General features: G+C 50.9%; 9 protein-coding genes across 9 annotated transcripts; 3 read left to right on the plus strand and 6 right to left on the minus strand.

The window, feature by feature from the left end:
• Positions 1-151: 151 nt before the first annotated feature.
• On the minus strand, positions 152-2,941 carry N7511_006354 (uncharacterized protein; the record flags this gene model as incomplete). Its single annotated transcript, XM_057128731.1, has 1 exon — positions 152-2,941. The coding sequence occupies one exon, from the start codon at positions 2,939-2,941 to the stop codon at positions 152-154; it is 2,790 nt and encodes a 929-aa protein (XP_056983287.1).
• A 684-nt stretch (positions 2,942-3,625) lies between these two features.
• Positions 3,626-4,145, minus strand: dprC (the record flags this gene model as incomplete). Its single annotated transcript, XM_057128732.1, has 2 exons — positions 3,626-3,769; positions 3,828-4,145. The coding sequence occupies 2 exons, from the start codon at positions 4,143-4,145 to the stop codon at positions 3,626-3,628; spliced, it is 462 nt and encodes a 153-aa protein (XP_056983288.1).
• Positions 4,146-4,582: 437 nt separating this feature from the next.
• Positions 4,583-5,712, plus strand: N7511_006356 (NADP-dependent oxidoreductase; the record flags this gene model as incomplete). The annotated part of the gene is made up of 2 exons (XM_057128733.1): positions 4,583-5,401; positions 5,467-5,712. 2 exons carry the CDS (start codon positions 4,583-4,585, stop codon positions 5,710-5,712), a joined length of 1,065 nt encoding a protein of 354 aa, XP_056983289.1.
• Positions 5,713-5,836: 124 nt separating this feature from the next.
• Positions 5,837-6,788, minus strand: N7511_006357 (SDR family NAD(P)-dependent oxidoreductase; the record flags this gene model as incomplete). The annotated part of the gene is given in 2 exon segments (XM_057128734.1): positions 5,837-6,705; positions 6,725-6,788. 2 exon segments carry the CDS (start codon positions 6,786-6,788, stop codon positions 5,837-5,839), a joined length of 933 nt encoding a protein of 310 aa, XP_056983290.1.
• A 1,126-nt stretch (positions 6,789-7,914) lies between these two features.
• Positions 7,915-9,624, minus strand: N7511_006358 (uncharacterized protein; the record flags this gene model as incomplete). Its single annotated transcript, XM_057128735.1, has 1 exon — positions 7,915-9,624. The coding sequence occupies one exon, from the start codon at positions 9,622-9,624 to the stop codon at positions 7,915-7,917; it is 1,710 nt and encodes a 569-aa protein (XP_056983291.1).
• Positions 9,625-10,114: 490 nt separating this feature from the next.
• On the minus strand, positions 10,115-11,331 carry N7511_006359 (Rab geranylgeranyltransferase subunit beta BET2; the record flags this gene model as incomplete). Its single annotated transcript, XM_057128736.1, has 5 exons — positions 10,115-10,160; positions 10,208-10,332; positions 10,382-10,830; positions 10,886-11,171; positions 11,224-11,331. Coding segments are annotated over 5 exons (1,014 nt in total), but the record flags the coding sequence as incomplete, so codon positions are not given.
• A 1,978-nt stretch (positions 11,332-13,309) lies between these two features.
• On the plus strand, positions 13,310-15,289 carry N7511_006360 (uncharacterized protein; the record flags this gene model as incomplete). Its single annotated transcript, XM_057128737.1, has 1 exon — positions 13,310-15,289. One exon carries the CDS (start codon positions 13,310-13,312, stop codon positions 15,287-15,289), a length of 1,980 nt encoding a protein of 659 aa, XP_056983293.1.
• A 1,015-nt stretch (positions 15,290-16,304) lies between these two features.
• N7511_006361 (ribosome biogenesis protein RRS1) lies at positions 16,305-17,050 on the minus strand (the record flags this gene model as incomplete). The annotated part of the gene is made up of 2 exons (XM_057128738.1): positions 16,305-16,902; positions 16,992-17,050. 2 exons carry the CDS (start codon positions 17,048-17,050, stop codon positions 16,305-16,307), a joined length of 657 nt encoding a protein of 218 aa, XP_056983294.1.
• Positions 17,051-17,314: 264 nt separating this feature from the next.
• N7511_006362 (mitochondrial 37S ribosomal protein mS29) lies at positions 17,315-18,875 on the plus strand (the record flags this gene model as incomplete). Its single annotated transcript, XM_057128739.1, has 2 exons — positions 17,315-17,939; positions 18,004-18,875. The coding sequence occupies 2 exons, from the start codon at positions 17,315-17,317 to the stop codon at positions 18,873-18,875; spliced, it is 1,497 nt and encodes a 498-aa protein (XP_056983295.1).
• Between the last annotated feature and the right edge of the window lie 178 nt (positions 18,876-19,053).

The raw sequence follows: 19,053 nt of genomic DNA on the forward strand, positions 1-19,053 counted from the left end.
CCATGTACAAGGACTAAACAATCGTATATACTTCACCCCGGTTCGAATTTCCACCCCATCCACATCAATCTAGAAATCATAAGCGCAAGGCATTGGTATCATCAAGCGTAAATCAACAAATCAACAAATGGAAGCAAAATCCAGTCCAAAATCACAACTCCTTCTCACCAAGCCCAACTCCCTCCCTCCGTCCCCGGATCAGAGCCCTGAGACACTGCCCAACACCTTCAAGATCTCCAAGCAGCCCAACATGCCCACGATCGCTCTTAACCAACCCATCCTTGATAATCCGATAGCCAGGCGGGAGCATAGCAGCCGAAGCAAGACAAACACCATCACCCGCCGCAAAGGCAAGATCATCATACGCATCAACCTGCTTGATACTCTCGCGGGAGACGACCCGCGCACCGTACACCGTCGGTACGGATTTACCGTATATAACTGCAGCAGGTGGGTACTTGTTCTCCGAGTGATGGGCAGGGCGGAAATCGAGGTTTGATTTAAAGCGCTTTGTTTCAAACAGCGTGCGTTGGAGATATTCCGTTGCTGCAGCTCGGGGGATTGTGCTTGTTGTTGCTGCTTTTGTTGTTGCTGAGCTGCCGCGGGGGTGCTGCACTGGGCCGACTAGTCCGTCTGCTGGGGAGTGCGAGACACCGTGGGCGTTGTGTGCTGCGCCGTGGGCCTTTTCCGATGCGTAGGCTGCCACCGAGGATGGGGTGGGGGTTGTGTTTGAGTGGATGGGCGCGTGGTAGGCGGATGGGTGAGGAGAATTGCGGGCTGTTGTGTCTTTTTCTGATGATGAGACGGGGGTTTGTTGGGTGTCTGAGAGGTTGCTGGATTCCTGGGCGAGGGATTCGTCGGAATCATCGCGCGGGGGCATGGAGAAGCGCTTGCCGATTAGAGGCAGGTCTTTGAGGCCGCGGTTTGTAAGGCTACCGTTTACTGGGAGGGCTGGGCCCATGCATGGCGAGAGGCGGTGTTCCTCCCAGGTGTTGGCATTGAAGAAGTCGATGCGGAATTCTTCTTTGCTTTGCTTGTCGATGAAGCAGTGGCCGTCTTCTGGGAGGAGGGCAAAGCTGGTGCGGAAGGTGAAGTTCACTTGGGCTGTCAGGACGCGCGAGCTGAGGAGAACGTCGTCACCGTTGCGGAGGGGTCCGAGGATGTTCACGCAGTGCTGTGGCACGCCTGCGTAGACGACACCTGCGAAGAGGTCTGGTCGTTCGTTGACTGCGTGTCGGGTTATGAGACCTCCCAGACTGTGGGCGATGACTGTCGCTCCACGGGGGGTCTCTGAACCTTCTTGGGGCTGGTTGCAGGGTAAACTCTCCAGGAAGGCGATGAGTCTGCGGGAAAGAAGCTCAGGGCTCAATCGCCAGTCATAGCCGTAATCGTGAACCCGAAGATCTCCACGCTGGGCATTGTCGCTCTTGCGCAGTCGCTTCATCAATCGTCGGCAGACGTCCACGGGACCAACATGGGAGAGAACACCCGATGGGATGATTGTCTCTTCCATGCGCTCTTCATCCTCTGGCTCCAAACCAACTTCTAAATCCACCTTTCGCAAATTTAGGCCAACCTTCATCGGAACCCAGAGTTGTCGTTGAGGCGGTTTTGCTGAGCGCAGGATTGAACCTCGGTATCCTCCCAGGATGACAACATCACCCGTGAGCTCAGCCATAGCTTCCTCCAAAATGGGGTGTGTTGAATTGGTATTGTTCCGCGGAGGAGGTGGCGGGCTCGCAGTCCGTTGGGACGTTTCTTTATTGTCACAGCCATTGAAAGTGGAATGTGAGCTATTACCAAGCTCTGGAAGAAATTGACGAGAACCCCAATCCGTGCGAATATCGTGGAGGTTAGGGATGCTGAGAAGCCTGCTACTCGAATCTTGGAGACTATCCTTGATGGCCTTGAACCTGCTGTTCACCTGGGAGTGCACATTCTCGTATAGGGGTCTCTGTTCCAAGGACGATGCCGTGGACGAGGCACGCAGGTATAGCGACTGGTCGGAGGATGACCTCCGCAAACTCGGCGGCCGGCCTGGCATAGCAGTGCTGGGCCGTCTCGCAAAAGAGTGCTTCGCCGCCGAGGTCCTATCAGGCGATCGCAGCTCCGAAAGGGCCTGATTTGCCTCTGAATCCTCGTCATGGCCAAATCCATTCGATCCTCTCGACCCCCGCGGGGACGGCGGAGAGCGCCGATCTAGCGAAGATGTTCTCTTCTGCTCCAAATTCTTCTTGATTGCAGGCGCGACAGTCTGACTGCGTGACCGATTCTGCCCATTCGGGCCGCGGAACGAGAGCGACGGCCGTTTCCTCAGCGACGCCAAGTCCGGCAAGAACTTCTTCAGCTCCCCAGACCAAGCGCGCGGCCGACGAGGCAATGTCGTTTTCAACAAATTGCCCACAAAACTAGATCTGTGGCTCACAGTTGTATCCTTTGACTCCGTAGCCGGGGGTTTGCCCGCGCCGGGAGCAAAAAGATCACTGCGGGGACCATGTGGGACACGGCGCTGTGGCTGAAGAGGCGGACTCAAGCGTTCTTTTCGCTGGACTTCGGGTTTGATCTCGGGTTCTACGGACTCCGGCTCGGCGGTAATTTGTGATGCGAAGAGACCGTCTTCGCCGACTGTGTCCGGGATCGTCACGAAATATTCCCCATGTTGTTCTAGCACGCGGTTCTTCTCTTCGAGCGGCGTTGCGCGAGCTTTCATGCGGCTTTGCTGGCGGCCAATGCTGACTCCAACCACATCTCCAGCCGCATCTTCGTCGGCGTCTGCGACGGACAGCTGGGCTGGGTCATCGCTGTCGGAGCTCGAGAAGGACGAGTAGCGTGAGGGGGAATCTGAGTCGGCGATGTTCGGGGACGATTCGGACGAATATAAGGCCTGGTGTTTTGGCGGCGGCGCCAGTGCCTCTGGCGAATTGCCGATTGAAGAAGACATGTGGAAGATTAAGCTCTCAGGGCATGAGGTCGTACATTTACGTGTGTGCGACTGTGATGTAATCGTCCGGGTATCAACACGCAAAGCTTCAGGGCTTGATCTTGGGCGCTGATGCAGATTCCAGTATAGTATGCAGTATGCAATATGCAGTGTTCAGAATTCAGTACTCAACTGCGTAGGTGAAGGTCGTAAGTTTTCTTTTCTTATAAATTTGGCCGGAAACAGTGGGTTCCACCAGCACAGCCTTCTCGGGTCGCCCGGAAGGCAAAGTCCGGTGTTTTGTGCCTCGGAGGTTGGAGATAAAGATATCTGGGCAAATGCTTAGCCTCGTGTTGATGCATCTTTGCTGTGTTCTTCTCCGTGATCTACGCAACCCCATGGTTGAGTCGGGAGATCGATGCCCTAATTTCCCAACCCCCGACGGGGCATTGTCAACGGCGATCCTACGGAGGACAGTATGTACAATGCTTCTGAAATCCTGTTCCAGTGCTGGTCCACTGTTTTAATCCTGTTCTCAGCACATTGACCTTGAGTCTACACAACCGAGACTCTAATTCCTACTAGATCGGCGCCATGATGGCATCTGACATCAGATTTTAAGGACATTTCAACATTCAACGTGATGGGACAACGCATCATACAGGTCTAGGTCTATACTAGCTCAGCAGTCTGTCAGCAGTCTGACTAACTCCGCCCCTTAAACTGTCCCGACCGGATCTCCTCCTCGCCTTTGCGGGCGATTTCAGCATTCCGCTCCGCCCCCTCATTGGACCCAAAGGCCCGATCGACGGCGGTATTGAGGGCTCCGCGCAGGGATTCTCCGGCACCCTACGCAAACACAGTTAGATCAACAATTGCGTAGCTAGTTTGAAAACGGTCAACTTACATGAACAGAAGCTGCAGCTCCCATAACTCCGCGACCGAGGTTATCGCCGGCCTTGGACCCCGCCATACCGCTCTTATCAGTCGTAGTAGTGGCGGGTTGGTCGTATGTCCCTGTATGCTCTGTCGCATGGTTTGTACGTGGGGGTACTGGCGGCTTCTCATAGCTTCCTCCCGTCGCAGGGTTATAGCCCTTTGTTGAAGGGTCGTAGGTTGATCTGGAGTCGTTCAAGCCTGTCGGAATGCCGGCAGAGCCTGTTGAAGAACCGCCCGCGACATTGGTGTGGGTTCGCTGGTTTGGTTCATAGGTTTCGTTATTCATATTGATGGATATAGAAGAGTAATGTACAAAGTGTATATACAGTGTAGACGTTTTACAGGGAAACGAAGACGCCCGTGGGCGTTGGACTTGATTTATACTTGTCAATGACGTCAGGATGAGCGAAGAGTCGATCTCCAGATCTACCGAGTATATGATCTATATGATATCTATAGAGTTGCAATTCTGTAAGTCTAGGGTTCTGGGGTTGTACTGCATCAATTATACCCCAATGCATCCTTCAACATGAACCCTGCATAAAAAACATCAATAATCATATCCGAGCCGAGGTCCAGGAGCAGTTTTCCTAATCTGGGAGCCTCTCCGATACCCCAGACTCCCTTTTCTGCAACGCCCTCCCTCCCCATTTTCTCTCAAGAAATCTGTGCAAACACACCTCTTTCTCTCTCTATCTCCATCAATCCATCTAAATCCCAAACATGTCCTACAAACAAATCATCTATACCACCCCGCCAGCCCCGGCCATCGATCCTTCCCTGACAACAGGAACCTTCCGAGTGAACACAACACCCAAACCCCAGAATGTGCCCACAGACAAGATCCTCGTGCGCGTGCACTACCTCTCCCTCGATCCAGCCATGCGCCAATGGCTAACAGCCAAACGCTCCTACATCGCACCAGTCGAGCAAGGCGCCGTGATGCGCGGCCAGAGCATCGCCCAAGTCGTTTCTGTCGGCAGCGACCTGAGCAGCCAATACAAAGCCGGCGACTGGGTAGTTGCCTATTCAGGCTGGCAAGAATACGCGCTGGTAGGCGCCAAAGAAGCCGAGAAAGTCACCGTTCCGGCCGGTGGCCGTCCCACGGATGCCATGTCCGTCCTCGGTATGACGGGCCTGACGGCGTACTTTGGTATGCTGGAGGTTGGACAGCCCAAGGCTGGGGATACGGTTGTTGTGTCTGGAGCTGCGGGTGCGACTGGCATGGTTGCTGGTCAGATTGCACGCATCAAGGGTGCCAAGAGGGTTGTTGGGTTGGCGGGGAGTAAGGAGAAGTGTGAGTTTTTGGTGAAGGAACTGGGCTTTGATGCTGCGGTCAATTATAAGGACGCCGATTGGAAGAAGCAGCTAAAGGAGGCTACGCCGGAGTATATTGATGTCTTCTTTGACAACACTGGTGGTGAGATTCTTGATGCTTGTCTTGCGAGAGCTGCGCGGGATTCGCGCTTTGTTATTTGTGGAGCTATCAGTCAGTATAACTCTGCTAAGCCGCAGGGTCCGGCTAGTTTCATGACTGTCATTGTGAGTTCCTTGCTTTATTCTTGGTTTTCTCGGGGTTTGATGGGACTTTGGCTAATTGTTGGCAGTCGCAACGTATCACTATCAAGGGCTTTATTGTCTTTGACTATGCGAAGAAGTATCCTACTGCCCTGAAGGAGCTGGCCTCCTGGTTGTCACAGGGTAAGCTCAAGCGCAAGGAGCACATCGTTCCTGGAGGTCTTGAAGCGGCGCCCAAGGCCCTGATTGATCTTTACGCTGGTGTCAACACTGGCAAGATGATGGTGGAAGTCGCCCCAGTCAGCGAAGCCTTGGCTGCCAAGTCCAAGCTGTGAGGTTTTCGTTATGTGTATCATTGAGCGTTACAACTGAAAGCTGGAAGAATGAACTACACACAGCGAAAGCAAACTTCTAAACAGCACAAGAAATCAATTTCATTTAAAATAAAACATCAATATTTTATAAAGACCCAGCACGAAGGACATAGCCCCCGTCGACAACGACACTCTGCCCATTCAAGTACTGATTCGTAACAGCAAAGAGCATCGCACTAGCCATATCCTCATCCTTTCCAGGGCGAGCAGCAGGAACCTTCTCCTGGTACTTTTCAGCCGGAATGAAATTCTTCTGTTTCTCATCACTAGCCCCAGCAGTCATCTCACTAGGGAAAACACCAGGCGCGATATGATTAACACGGATCTTCAGATTCGAACTCTGAACCTCATGCGCAAGCATCTTAGTCAAATGAATAGCCGCCGCCTTGGACGCATTGTACGCAAAATGATGCTGCGACACCTTCACAAGTCCCGAAATGGACGTCGTATTGATCACCGTACTGGACCACCCATGATCCATCTCAGAGCCTTTCTGAAGAAGAGGGAGGAACGCAGATGTCATGAAGAAGAGCTGCGAGACATTCGTCCGGAAAACATCATCCCACTGCGCAAAGGTCGCGTTCGAATCTTCAAACAGCGATTCCCGAAGTCTGCCTGCGTCTTCGTGTTCTGTTTCTTGGGATTCGTTGGCGATGCCAGCGTTGTTGATTAAGATTGAGAGGTGGCCTTCGCGGGACGAGATTTCCTTGCTTAGGTTGTCGATCTCGTCCTTTCTCGTTATGTCGGCTGTGAGAGGGATGATTGAGCCCGTGATATTTTTGCTGTATAGCTCTACTACACGGTCGAGCTTTTCTTGGGTGCGGCCTGTTATGTAGACTTTGGCGCCGTTTACGGCAAGCGCTTGCGTTGCCATTAGGCCTATGCCTGAGCCGCCGCCGGTTATCAGGGCCACTTTTGTGATTCTTATTAGATCATGCTTGGTTTTATTTTGAACTGTCGGAGTGAGATTTACCTTTGTTTTTGACATTAAATAGGTTTTCGAGCTTGAAGCTTTGGTTGTTTTGTTGGGCTTCCATTTTGGTCTGCTTTGCAACTGAGGACTTTCGTGTAGGTGAAGTCACGAATTTTCGTGTGAATATACAGGGATAGATACTTTGCGTATAAATTGATTGCAGTATTGATCTCTGCGGGATCTTCAAACAAAGAGCGGGAAGACGTTGTCGAGTTGGGATATATTTTGGTGACATGAATGTAATTGACGTGGGCTTATATATGGGATAGCAAGACCTTTACGACACTCAGCAAGTATGAATTTTGGCGGAACCTAAAACCTGTTCTGATAAGAACTTTCTTGTTCTGGACGTAGGTTTATTCATTGCGCAGGCGATGAGTCGGTGACTGGTTGCCTTCCATCGACGTGGATCTTTCTATGACAGGGAGTCAGTCTATTTCGGAACTTGGATTTCTCATTAGCCAATTGTGAACATCGTTTTGGAAGAGTTTATTCCGGTTTTGTTGTAAGAAAAGAGCTTGTATCCCTGGTTCTGGGGGGTGTCATATCAGAATGATGTAATAACTACAGTATGTCGATGTTGGCCAAGATGCACTTTTGCTTCATTGACTCCGAGGGAAATAATTAGTCAAAGGCTGACCAGGGAGTATGTCAGAGGTGCAGAGCAGATATAATACTGACGAGATAATGAGCACTTTCCTTGTTGTGTTCGATGGCTTGGAAATGTCAGGTCCAGATATATAATCCACCTAGATGGGGTGCGGGACGGGATGGTCTAGTATACACTGAACATAGACCAAATCTTTGCGACACCGCGTGTCTGTAGGGTTTGATAATATCCAAGTCTTCTGAATGTTAACATACCATGTTGGGAAATGACTAATGACTGTTAGAAAATCTACGCCAAGTAAGCGAAATTAGAATCAACACAGTGCTCATATTCATACAAACGTTAAGCATGCTAGTGTACAGGGTAATACACAGCCTTCTCCGATGAGAAAAAAATACAAACTGACACCCACGAAGAAACCATAACAAAGTGTGGGTGTGAAGAAATGTATAGTTCCCAGGTCATGCGGGAATGGTAAAGTTACCACAGCCATTGAGTCAGGCATTATCAATTTTCGTTCCTTTTCTTCTTCATAATCATTCAAAAGTACGCATAACATGACATGTTTGAGGTCCTTGATCTAGTCAGTGTTGTTGGGGAGATAGATGAGAGAGAAGTCGTTTTGATCTCCCTCGGAGATGGTCTCCTCGGATGAGACAGGGTGGCCCATTGATTGCCAGTTGGTCTGGTTAATGTGGCTCTGGTCATATGAATCATTGCTGGGGCCTTGAGCAGGGGCGAGCAGGGGGTTTGCATTGTATCCGTTCTTGTTGAAGTCATAGTATGTGTCAAGCACTGACTCATCAAAGAAAAATCCGGGGGAGATGTCACCTTTGTTGATGGTTGTGGGCTTGGAAAATGGGGAGTGCCAGTCGCGAGGACCAATGCGGCCATGGGGGTTCAAAATAGGCTCAATATTCTCTTTGTCAAGTGTAGTTGTCTCCATCCCAATCTTCGAGCCATGCATGCCAAAGGCGTTTGACTTTCCGTCCAAAACAAGACGCTTGGGAGTCAGTGTATCAAGATATGTAGCATAGTGTTGCTCTTCGTCCTTGGTGGAGTATTTATGATCATCTTCATCTGTGAAAATGCTAAAGCCACCCTGTGATCTCTTTCCAAATGCGTGGGCAGCAAGGCTCATTTCACCATCCTCACCGGTGCAGGATGAAACGCGGTTTACGGGGCGTTGAGATCGACGAGGGGGTTTGCGTGATTTCTTAGAGGGTTCATAAGCATTCTTGACAACTTTTTGTGCAGTTATTTTCGCGCGTTTCCTGTCCATGGCACGGGGCACGTTGGGGTCAGCTCGTTCCAATGTGGGATTTCTGGGTGCGGGATTTCTGGGGTATTTGATGTGACGACGCGGAATCGGACTCTCTCCTTTCATTGGGCTGTGCAACTCAACATTGCCCGTAATCTCACGGAGCTTTCGAAGGGCACCAGATGGTGAAAATACCATTTCAACTGGTGCCACATTCCGTGAACTCAATTCCATTCGCATGAGCGAGGAACCGTCCTTCTTCTGGTTGCGCTTGAGCTTCATCTTGAGAGTAGCAGAGTCAAAAATATCCATGCCAGGCCAGAGAACGCCCTTCAGCCTTGCGATTTCGTCAGCACGAGCCTTGTCCACAACGCCACCAGATGTGTGAGGAAGAGATTCCACAAGATGCTCAGAAGTGTCTCCAATGGAGGTCCAAGCAACTTCAGGCTTTCGTCGGTTTCGGGGCTGAGTTGGTGTCATGGGCAGGGCAGGGTAGTCGCTGTTCTCTAGGAGTGATGTGCTCATGGATTGCCAATCGTTCGAAGAGCGACCGGAGCGAAGGAAAGGTCCAGTGGAAGATTGTGCACTCATGGCAATGGTATTCGATCCCTTTGGGGTATTGATTGGTGTAAATACAGCATGCTTTGTGTCTTCAGGCTCGACAAAGAATGGATCAGTCAGGCGAGGATCAATGCACTCAGAAATTGAATTAGCTGGAAGTGTTGAAACGGAGGCGTCACTGGCACGTTTCTTTGGAGGTTCGTTGATGTTGTCGTCCGAATTTCTCTTCTTGTTGCGGGCTTGTTTGTTGGACATGCGTTCAGCCAACTGCCGGGGAATGTCATTTTCTTTGGACCAGAGTTCATACTCCTCGAGAAGTTCAGAGGCTTCGGTCTCATCGTGGCTGCGGACTGTGAGATTGAATGAATGGGACAAATGGGCCTTGGAGCCCACGTGGGTCAACAAATGGGAGCTATCACAGAATCGAGGCTGCCCAGGGCAGATGATGCATTGGAGGGAAGTATCCATTGCTCCAAGGGCACAAAGATCAGACGCAACAGGAAGGGATAGTAACACCAAGAATGTGCAGTGAATAGTACGAATGACGAAGGAACGATGGAAGAGGTAAACAAAGGAAACGTGACTGTGGACTGGTCGTGCCTGCTCTTCTTGAGCATCTGCGTTTTGGAAGGTGCCGGTCACGAGAGTTTAGGGTCCACAGAAATCACCGGTTCACAATCAACATTATTCAAGATCGATTTGGACGAATGATAATGTCTATCAATGGCGATTTAATTCCCTATCCTAGTTTATATGTACCACGATGTCTTAGCAGCCTTAGGCCATTGTGGGGGGATATGAAGCGGAATAAGTCAAAGTGGAGTTGATCTCCTCCCGCATTGTATCCCATGGTCCACGGGAAGAGAACATTCACAGGTTATTAGATTGCGGGAGGGAAGTAGATAAGATTCAAATCATTTCATCTCAGGCATTTGTACTTGCAAACATGTGTTTCATCTCAGACATTTGGTGTCAGACCTTTGGTGATGGATTTGGGCATACAACTGGACGAGGTCAACATCAATTCATATCAACTGCAAGGCGAACTTACTACACAGGGTCGATCTCTGCCAGACCTTCAAACTTCAACAGACTTAGCCCTGCAAGGCTAAAGTGTGTATGATAAACATCAACCATGTTGCCTGGTCGATCTGCGAAGCCTCCAGCATCGGGATCCTGGATGAGGTCAGCACTGTAGCATATCATTTCGAAAGGGTGAACTTACCTGACATTGTAATACAAATGAAGCAAGCTTCTTTCCATCAATCCAGTGCAGACGGTCAATCATGGCAAGACTTGATCCAACCCACCAACTATAGCATGCATCTGCCAGCTTCTCCGGTCGACCATTGAAGCCGCCACTCTCAATCTGTCTTTCACTAAGCCAAGCTCCAAGTCGATCCTTGTTCACCAAATCCAGACGGCCAGCTATGGCCAGCGCACCGATGCAAGTGAATACCTGACCAGCATGAGACTCGGCGCCGGGGCTGATGCCATAACCACCATCCAAGTTCTCACAGCTTTGAATGTGAGCAACAGCCTTGGGAACATCGACTAGATCCAAAAGATGTAATAGTGATAGCGCGTTAAGAGCACCATATAGGAATCGGGTATCGGTTTCACCCCACTGATCTCCCTTGAAGGAGCCATCTGTGTTCTGCAGATTTGCAATGACTGTAATGGGTCAGTGTCCTGGACTGTTAATCAAGTTTAGAGGAGAGAGCCGTACAAGACCCGACTTTCTCTTTGCCGCCTCGGCCTCGCTTCTCCAGTTCATCCACAGCATTAATGGTGACGAGGATCTGGACAGCCGAGACGGTGTAGAGCATGTGGGCATCATGGCCTGGTGCTGCGCCGAAGCCTCCATTTTCACTCTGACATGATAGCACAAAGTCGATGGTCTGGTCCCGAGGCAAGACATCTGGTTGACCTAAGATATGCAAGGCCGTCAACCCCCAGTACACACCATTTAGTCGAAGGTGCTCGGTCAGCCAGTATTCTAGTTCATCCTTCCTCTATGATCCGTCAGACGCGCCCGTGTTAATGTTCTTTTCAAGACGCACGCACAGTGTCCAGATTCTTAATGTAAGTCACATGTTTCATGTTATGCAGTTCTGTGTCTGCGGGGCTCCCCCAGCCCTCCCGGGGCCCGATACCAAAGCCATGTTGATGGGGGCTGAAGTTTAGCAAGGAAGATGATGATTGGAGGAGAGGGGGTTAGTAGATCTGCGAGCCTGGAGACGATAGGGCGGTGAGGTCATCCAGGCTAGATGGTTTACAGTTAGCCCGGTGGCTTGCACACGGATGCAGGGAATTTGTGGCTTGTCGTGCTGGTTAGTCACCCCCTCACGTGCAGGGGTCTTCTTTGGGACTAGCGGTAATTACATAAACTAGTTTTGACGTCTCGCAGCCATGTTTCAGATAGGATGGAACCTCGGAGGTGTGTTACTCGCAATATAATTATAGATTAAGCCCGGTGGTTTCTTAGACATTGGAGATCAGCATCCTCGATAGCTATCATGTGTTTGTATTGAGGTCATACAAGCCACCGTTCCCATATCTTGACACACCGTGATCCCAATAGCAACAGAAGAAGGCTGTTTCTAAAAAAGGGAACTCCACCAGGCATCCATGGTCAAGCGATATAGAACAAGGCACCGAAACCCCGGCTAAATTAATTTAGAAAAAAAAAAGTGGAGGGTCTCAAAACGCTTCTGTGGGAACGTGGGAACTGCCCCTGATCCGTTGTTAGTCCTAGTCCACCGTACCATTGGATGTAGAAAAGACTGTATAATATGACTGCCTATTGTTTGATTACTGAATCCTGCATGATTTCCCTATCCATAGGTTCTGATCGCGATATCTGTCCACAACCATGGTAGACAGAAAAAGACGGAAATAACCTCGACAGCTCCCTCCCTCAGCCAATTGGAAGCCACAGCAAGAGCAACGTAAGGCACGCACATCATCCCGCCCGTGGCTCCAGCTGCCAGACCCAGTGGTTAAAGTGGAGAGGGCCTCTGATCACAAAGGACTCCGTTCACCTTTCTTTAACCTGTGCAGTCCCGTAGGGATCCATTGTCCGAGCTGGAGGTGACGCGAGCCAATGTGAGTTTGCAAATGTAAAACAACCCGGAACTATAATTTCCATTGCTATTCACGTTGTGTGGTAATGTTATGCCCTATGCTCTACTGTAGATTGCGCGGATTTCCGGTCGATCCAACCACAGTCCCTGGGATACTGTATGTGACGTCTGTTTTCTTTCCCCCCCCCCTGAAAAAGGAATCAGATATGCAACGGAAATGAAGCCGGATTAGTCCACACGAAATGTTATGGAATGTATGAATGGATTTAATTAAAAACTCCCAATCTCCAACCAAAAGATAGTAGATACCATTTAACATGATATGGGAGGTTGATATTTCTGCACGATTTCTTAATTTTCGTATTGTGGCTCTCCAGTGCTCGGACTAGTGTACCGCTAAACTGGTGTACAGGAGTTTCTTTCTTCTCTTCAACTTCATTCTCAGTTCTCGGTCGCTGTGCTGTGTGTCTCTGTTCGTCTATTGTCTGCTGTTACACTCTGGATTTGTTTGACACGTCTTGGTCCACACTCCTATCTCGCCCCCCCTTCCGCCCTGCCGATCACCGAACGAAGCGCCCAAAAGAGGGGGAAAGCAACTTCGACTCTGACAACCTCAAAAAAACCATAATATGGTGAGTGACAGCTTGACTGTGTGAGGCCAAACCCCATTGTCTTTGCGATCTGGTCCCTGGCCTTGTCTGTCAACAAAGGCGTGGCTTGGTTTAACTCTGCATGTCACCACACATGCGGTCTCACTGCTTTTTTTGGCTGCTCTTTCACATGTACCGGTGATTCTGACTGTATAATTGGCGCTTCAGATCCCGCTCCCTCGATAACACCCTCCCCCATATACGACTGTGACCTTTTCGCCTCGACAAGCCCAATCTCACACCGCACCGCAATCACTCGACCATCCGCATTGATACAGGTACAGCTCTTTCTCAGCCGCACACTGGCTCTCAGCGCTGACCAGTGATACCTGGGTTCTCACAAGGCCTAGATCTGACCAAAAACCTTGCCCATCAACCTTCGCATCCATTCGGGACAGGCTCCTGCGATCGCCCGATATGCCAAACCGACATTCCACCGTGCCCAACCTCGACTTGAGCTCCTTCAAGACAGAGCGAAAGAATGAGAAGATCTCTTCGCCTCTCACACCCGGTGACCAGAGCTCAGATGGACTGAGTCCGGTGACACCCCGTTCGCCCAAGTCAGCATCGAGTTCACCGTTATTTAAAGGTGCCACGATTCGCCCTGTGACGCAAGATTCAGGCAAGGCAACCAGCCCTACGCTGTCCGTTTCCCCGGGCACAGCCCCCGCCGAGCCTACAACACCTGGTCTGACGGCCATTCCTCAATATTTCCCCTCTCCCAAAGACTCGAAACATTCGCGCGATGCATCGAAATCTTTCTTCGGCAACCTCAAAGCACCGAAATCGTCACACAGGGCGCAACGGTCTGACAGCTCTGAGAACTCGAACTCGACTGAGCACCCTAAAAGCAGAGGAAGTTCCAGAGATCGCAAGACGCAGGTGACTGCGAAGTCATACGAGTCAACGCCGGATCTCCCAGGCACACTGGCTCGTGCGAATGGCACAGAAAAGACAAGTAAGGTCCCCTGCACGCGTTTACGGAGATCATTGACCAACCATGCTCTACTAGACGGGCCATCTACAACCAAGAGTTCACAACCAACAGAGATGAAGAAGCCTGGTACAGATTTGGAGTCGGGCGCACCGAAGAAGCAAAAGCAGCGCTTCGCGAACCTTTTGACCCGCTCTCGCTCTATTCGAGTTGACGAGTCCGCTGGAAACAGAGCGCCTGGTCGACGCCCGTCAACGGGATTGGCCAAGCTGGAAGAGTTCAACCAAAACGAGACGGCAAACCCACCCCGCACAGCTACTGCACGCATTGAACGACCCAGTCGAGGAGGTCTGCAACCGCCTGAGCGCCAGGCAGACATGATCTCTTTGCGCAAGGAGAGGAGTCACGGGAACATGGTTGCCTCTGGCTCGTTGAGCCAAGTCTCTGGCGCCTCGGCGACTCTCTTCAGTAACCTCAAGCAGACTTCCAGTGGGGCAGCAGATCGTATTGGGAAAGCAGGAAAGGGTTTCTTTGGCAAGATTACTCGCAGTGGTAGCACCAACGAGCGCGAAATGATCACCGACGATGCATACATATGCTCAGCCATCAACCTTCCACTCATTGAGCAGGCGAGAAAGACTCGCATTGCCAAGAAGCTTGAGGACTGCCGGGACAAGACTGAATTCTGGATGCCCGCCTTGCCGTATCGCTCTATCGATTATCTGAATTTCAAGGGGTGCGAAGAAGAGGGACTTTACCGTGTTCCTGGCAGCGGCAGAGAAGTGAAGCATTGGCAACGTCGTTTCGATACAGAATTCGACATTGACCTTTTCGAAGTACCTGACCTTTACGACATCAATACTATTGGATCACTCTTCAAGGCTTGGCTTCGTGAACTGCCAGATGAACTCCTCCCCAAGTCGACACAAGCTATGATCGCCCAAAAGTGCGAAGGCGCTACAACTGCACCGCAGCTATTGAAAGACGAACTTTCCAAACTCCCACCCTACCACTACTACCTTCTTTTCGCTATAACCTGTCATCTCAACCTTCTCCACTCTTATGTTGAACAGAACAAGATGGACTACCGCAATCTATGCATCTGTTTCCAGCCCTGCATGAAAATCGATGCATTCTGCTTCCAATTCTTGGTCTGTGACTGGAAGAACTGCTGGCAAGGATGCTGGACCGAAAAGGAGTATCTTGAGAAAGAAAAACTGATGGACGAGCGGGAACAGCGTGCATCAGAGGAGCAGGAAGCTGCCCAGGCCAAAGCGGAGGTCATCTCCAACATCAGCCATGAGCGGGCCATCTCATCCTCCAGCAGCGCTGGAGATGAGCCACCTCGTCCGCCAACGTCTCGAAGCCGAAAGTCTCGACCAAAGGACATTCAGACATCGCACACACGCAGCGTATCCCAGCTCCCCGAACTCGGTCCTCCACTCTCTCCCATCAAAATCTAAAAGTCTTCCCTCAACGACACTTGGACCACAGGCCTTTACATCCCAACTAGGGCCTTGGTCTTCCCTTCTGGCTGGTCAGACTTGTATCATATCTGCAGGATCAGATAGGACGGAACAAGCTCTGCTCCTGTATTGACCTCTCATCTCTCTATCATTTCCCTCTCTCGTATACCTTCGACCTCACAGCTTGGCATTCTCATCGTGATTTGATCTCAACCCAGCATCGTCGGAATGCATATCCTGGCGTATCGGGATCGCGGTTCCCACATTCTCATTTTCATTTTCTTCTTCCATATGTACATCTTGTTTTCTCTTGGTATCTATTCTGACCTTGGCGAATGGTCGGCGGTTTTGGCTATATGTGCGTTTTGTCTTGTCAGCTTGTTTTTCTGATTGATCTAGCTCTGATTGGGTGATTCTTTGTTTCGACTCCCTTCATTTTTTTGTTTCCTCTTCACCTCTTTGGAAGCGCAATAATTCTTTTGTGCTTGTGCTTTGATGTTGCGACATCTACAGATTCCCCTCTGCGGTTGGCTCTTTCTATCTTTGCTACTTGTTTCGTACCTTGTCTGATTGATCTGGTTTGTTCTTCCTTTGTTGATTTCATTATCTTGATTTTTGCTATAGTACGCATTCGGCGTTTCCATGACAGGACTTTTGTACAATAGTGGAAGTGGGCAGGCACTTTTCGGTTCAATCATCGAAGAACTTTTCAACGTACAATATATCTGCACGGCCATGTACGTAGAAGAGGAACAGGGCTGGATACTTGGGAATAGACAATGGCAAATGTCGACAGATGCAATGTTAAAGTGCTTTTAATGAATCACGGTGTATGTCCACAATACATGAAGAAAATAAAACATCGACTCCCAACCCCAACGCCAGAGATCAGATCCAGAGTAGAACAATAGCAAAGCACAGCATAGTCCACAGATACAGCAGAGCTAGCGATGTAATGCAATGCAACATAAGTAAACAAGAATAAGAGGTATCGATATCGCTCAATACGCACTTATTTCTTATTGGCTCTCGACTCGTTAGACCGCATCTTGCGATCATTACGCTTAATCCTCTCCTTCCGCTCAGTGCGCGACATGCCACGGATAGAACCACCCTTGGCAGCGGCATCCTCCTCCTTCTTCCATTTCTTCTCGTCAACCTCAACAAGCCACTGGTTCTCGCTGTCCTTGTTCTTGCCCTTGTATCCCCAGCGCGGGACCCACTCGCCACTCTCCTCATCGTACTGTAGCTTCTGGCGGCGCTCCTTGTCTCTACCGGCGGCACCGGGCTTCTGGTTGTATTTGCCAATACCCTTCTTGCGTGCGAACAACTCCCATTTCGTGGGGGGCTTGGGTGTTGGCAGGGGCTTGTGCCGGGGAAGCATGATGTTTGGGGCTGGGAGGCTGAGAAGAACGCCGTCCTTCACGTTTGTGGTGATTGGGCAGGCTGTCAGGAGCTGGTTGAGGAGGCATTGGGTGCCGTCGCGGGCTGTGGCTTTCAGGCTTGCGTTTAGGGTTTGGGTTGTGGGGAGTTCGAGGGGGTTGGGGTCGTCGGCTAGGAGGTGTCCTAGGTCGAATGTGTAGGGACTGGGCTTGGAGACAGTGATGGGGCTGTTATTTGGTTAGCTTGGCTGTTTGAGGTTTTTTTTCCGGGTCCGATGTTTGGTCGGATATCATGTTTGAGGGTGAGGGGGTCATACAGTCTCTCGCCCTTGGTGGACGCAGCCACAACGGTATCGGCCATCTCAACGTCAGTCATTGCGAAACTGGTTGACAAGTTTCGGTGGTGAATGGGAAAGGCAGTATTATCAGAGAAAAAAAAGTTGGTTATCAGTTCCAGAGCCGCTTTACTTTTCTGCCATGACTAAGGATGTAGACCGCCTTTCCCTGTTGGGACAAGCGGATTTCGCATCAAATTATCACGGACTGTCGCTGCTCACTGCACTCAATTCCCATCAACGTCCTCAATTCCTGCTCTGGTTGTCCACTCACTAGCTGTGCTGGTGCGTAGCTGACAACCATTATGGCCTCCTCGTGGTGCTGGAACTGCCTCTCGAGGCTTCGCCAACCGCCGCAAGCACTCCTCCCTCCGACGCCCCGGATTTCGACCGCCTCCTTCCACTCGACTGCGTTGCGATATGCTCAGCCGGCCAAGAAGAAGGGTAACAGTCTGACTGTTATGAAGCACAGACAGTCGACTAGCTTGCGGAGAAAGAAGAAGAAGGTCACTGCTACGGCACGTCCACCCGCCGTCGGAGAGCGCAAGGCCTTGCGGAAACGTATTGTCCTTAGCAACCCCAATGCTCTTGAGATCGAGGGAATGCAGGACCTTTCTCCCGAGACTATGGTTGATTCCCGTCTCCGTGGTAGTGTTCTTGGCCTCCCTGCCTCTGTGATCGACCAACTGAGAGCCGTGCAAGCATTCAAGCCCAAGCAGGGCTGGTCGTTGTTCCGTCGCCCTGGAACTGTCCTCCGTCGCGATACCCTTGAAATGGGTCGCTTGGTTGAGAAGATCTCTGCAGAGGGAAAGGGCCAGGTGGTGAAGAAAATCATCACCGGAACGAAGGGATCCGGAAAGACCGTTCATCTGCTCCAGGCTATGACCATGGGCTTCTTGAAGGATTGGGCTGTTATCACCGTTCCCGATGGTAAGCTGTGGACGATCTACATGAATACTCGTGCAATTGAATAGCTGCTAACTCAGGACTTTAGCTCGAGAACTCGTTTCCGGTGATACCGCTTACGCCGCCATTGAAGGCACCAACCCGACACAATACGTCCAGCCTGGTGCGGCTTCCGCTATCTTGACCCGTATTGTCGCTGCCAACTCTGAGCTCCTCTCCAGCCTCAAAATCTCCCAACAGCACCCAGAATTCAAGTCCTTGACACCAAAGTCGTCCCTCGAGGAGCTGGCTCAACTCGGATTCAATGATCCTGCTGTGTCCTGGGCCGTTTTCCAGGCCCTCTGGAAGGAACTCACCGCCACGGCCCCAGCCGCAGGATTTGAGAAGGGCTTCAAGTCTCGCCCTCCTATGCTCGTTGCCGTGGATGGCCTCGCCCACTGGATGACCGACAGCGCTTACCGCGATGTTGACTACAAGCCCATCCACGCCCACGACCTCATCTTTGTGAACCACTTCCTCTCCCTGTTAAAGGAGGGTGATTCTCTGAAGAACGGTGGTATCCTCCTCTACGCCACATCCTCCTCCAACAACCCTAACCCCAAGGATTTCAACATCGCCCTGGACCAGCTGCAGGCCCGCCAGACAGGTATCAAGCCATCATCTCCCGAGTACCCCCAACCGGCAGCCTACACCGTCACCGACCCTCGTGTCTTGGACATGTTCTCCAAGGTCCAAAGCTCAGTCGAGCTGCAGACCCTCACTGGCCTGACCCGCGAAGAAGCACGTGGCTTCATGGAGTACTTCGCTCGCAGCGGTCTTCTCCGTGAGTCAGTCAACGACACATGGGTGAGCGAGAAGTGGAGCTTGTCTGGTGGCGGTATCATCGGCGAGCTGGAGAAGCTCGGCCGTCAGGTTCGCGCCACTGCTCCTGTTTCTGCTTCTCCCGCTGCATCTGCTTAAGCGAATGTTGTATTTCTTCTCATGTTTTATCTCCGGCTCTGAATATGCTCTAGAGATACGGCCTATATATCAAATGTTGGGCTTTTCTTTGTTCTTCCTCCCTGTACTTTACAAATCTCACTTGGTCCTCGTGTCTGTATGCATATAATGGATTCGTTTTGAAAAAAATTTCCTCTTT

The sequence above is a fragment of the Penicillium nucicola genome, assembly GCF_028828085.1.
Source record: "Penicillium nucicola strain IBT 29836 chromosome Unknown utg000006l, whole genome shotgun sequence".
Taxonomy (NCBI): domain Eukaryota; kingdom Fungi; phylum Ascomycota; class Eurotiomycetes; order Eurotiales; family Aspergillaceae; genus Penicillium; species Penicillium nucicola.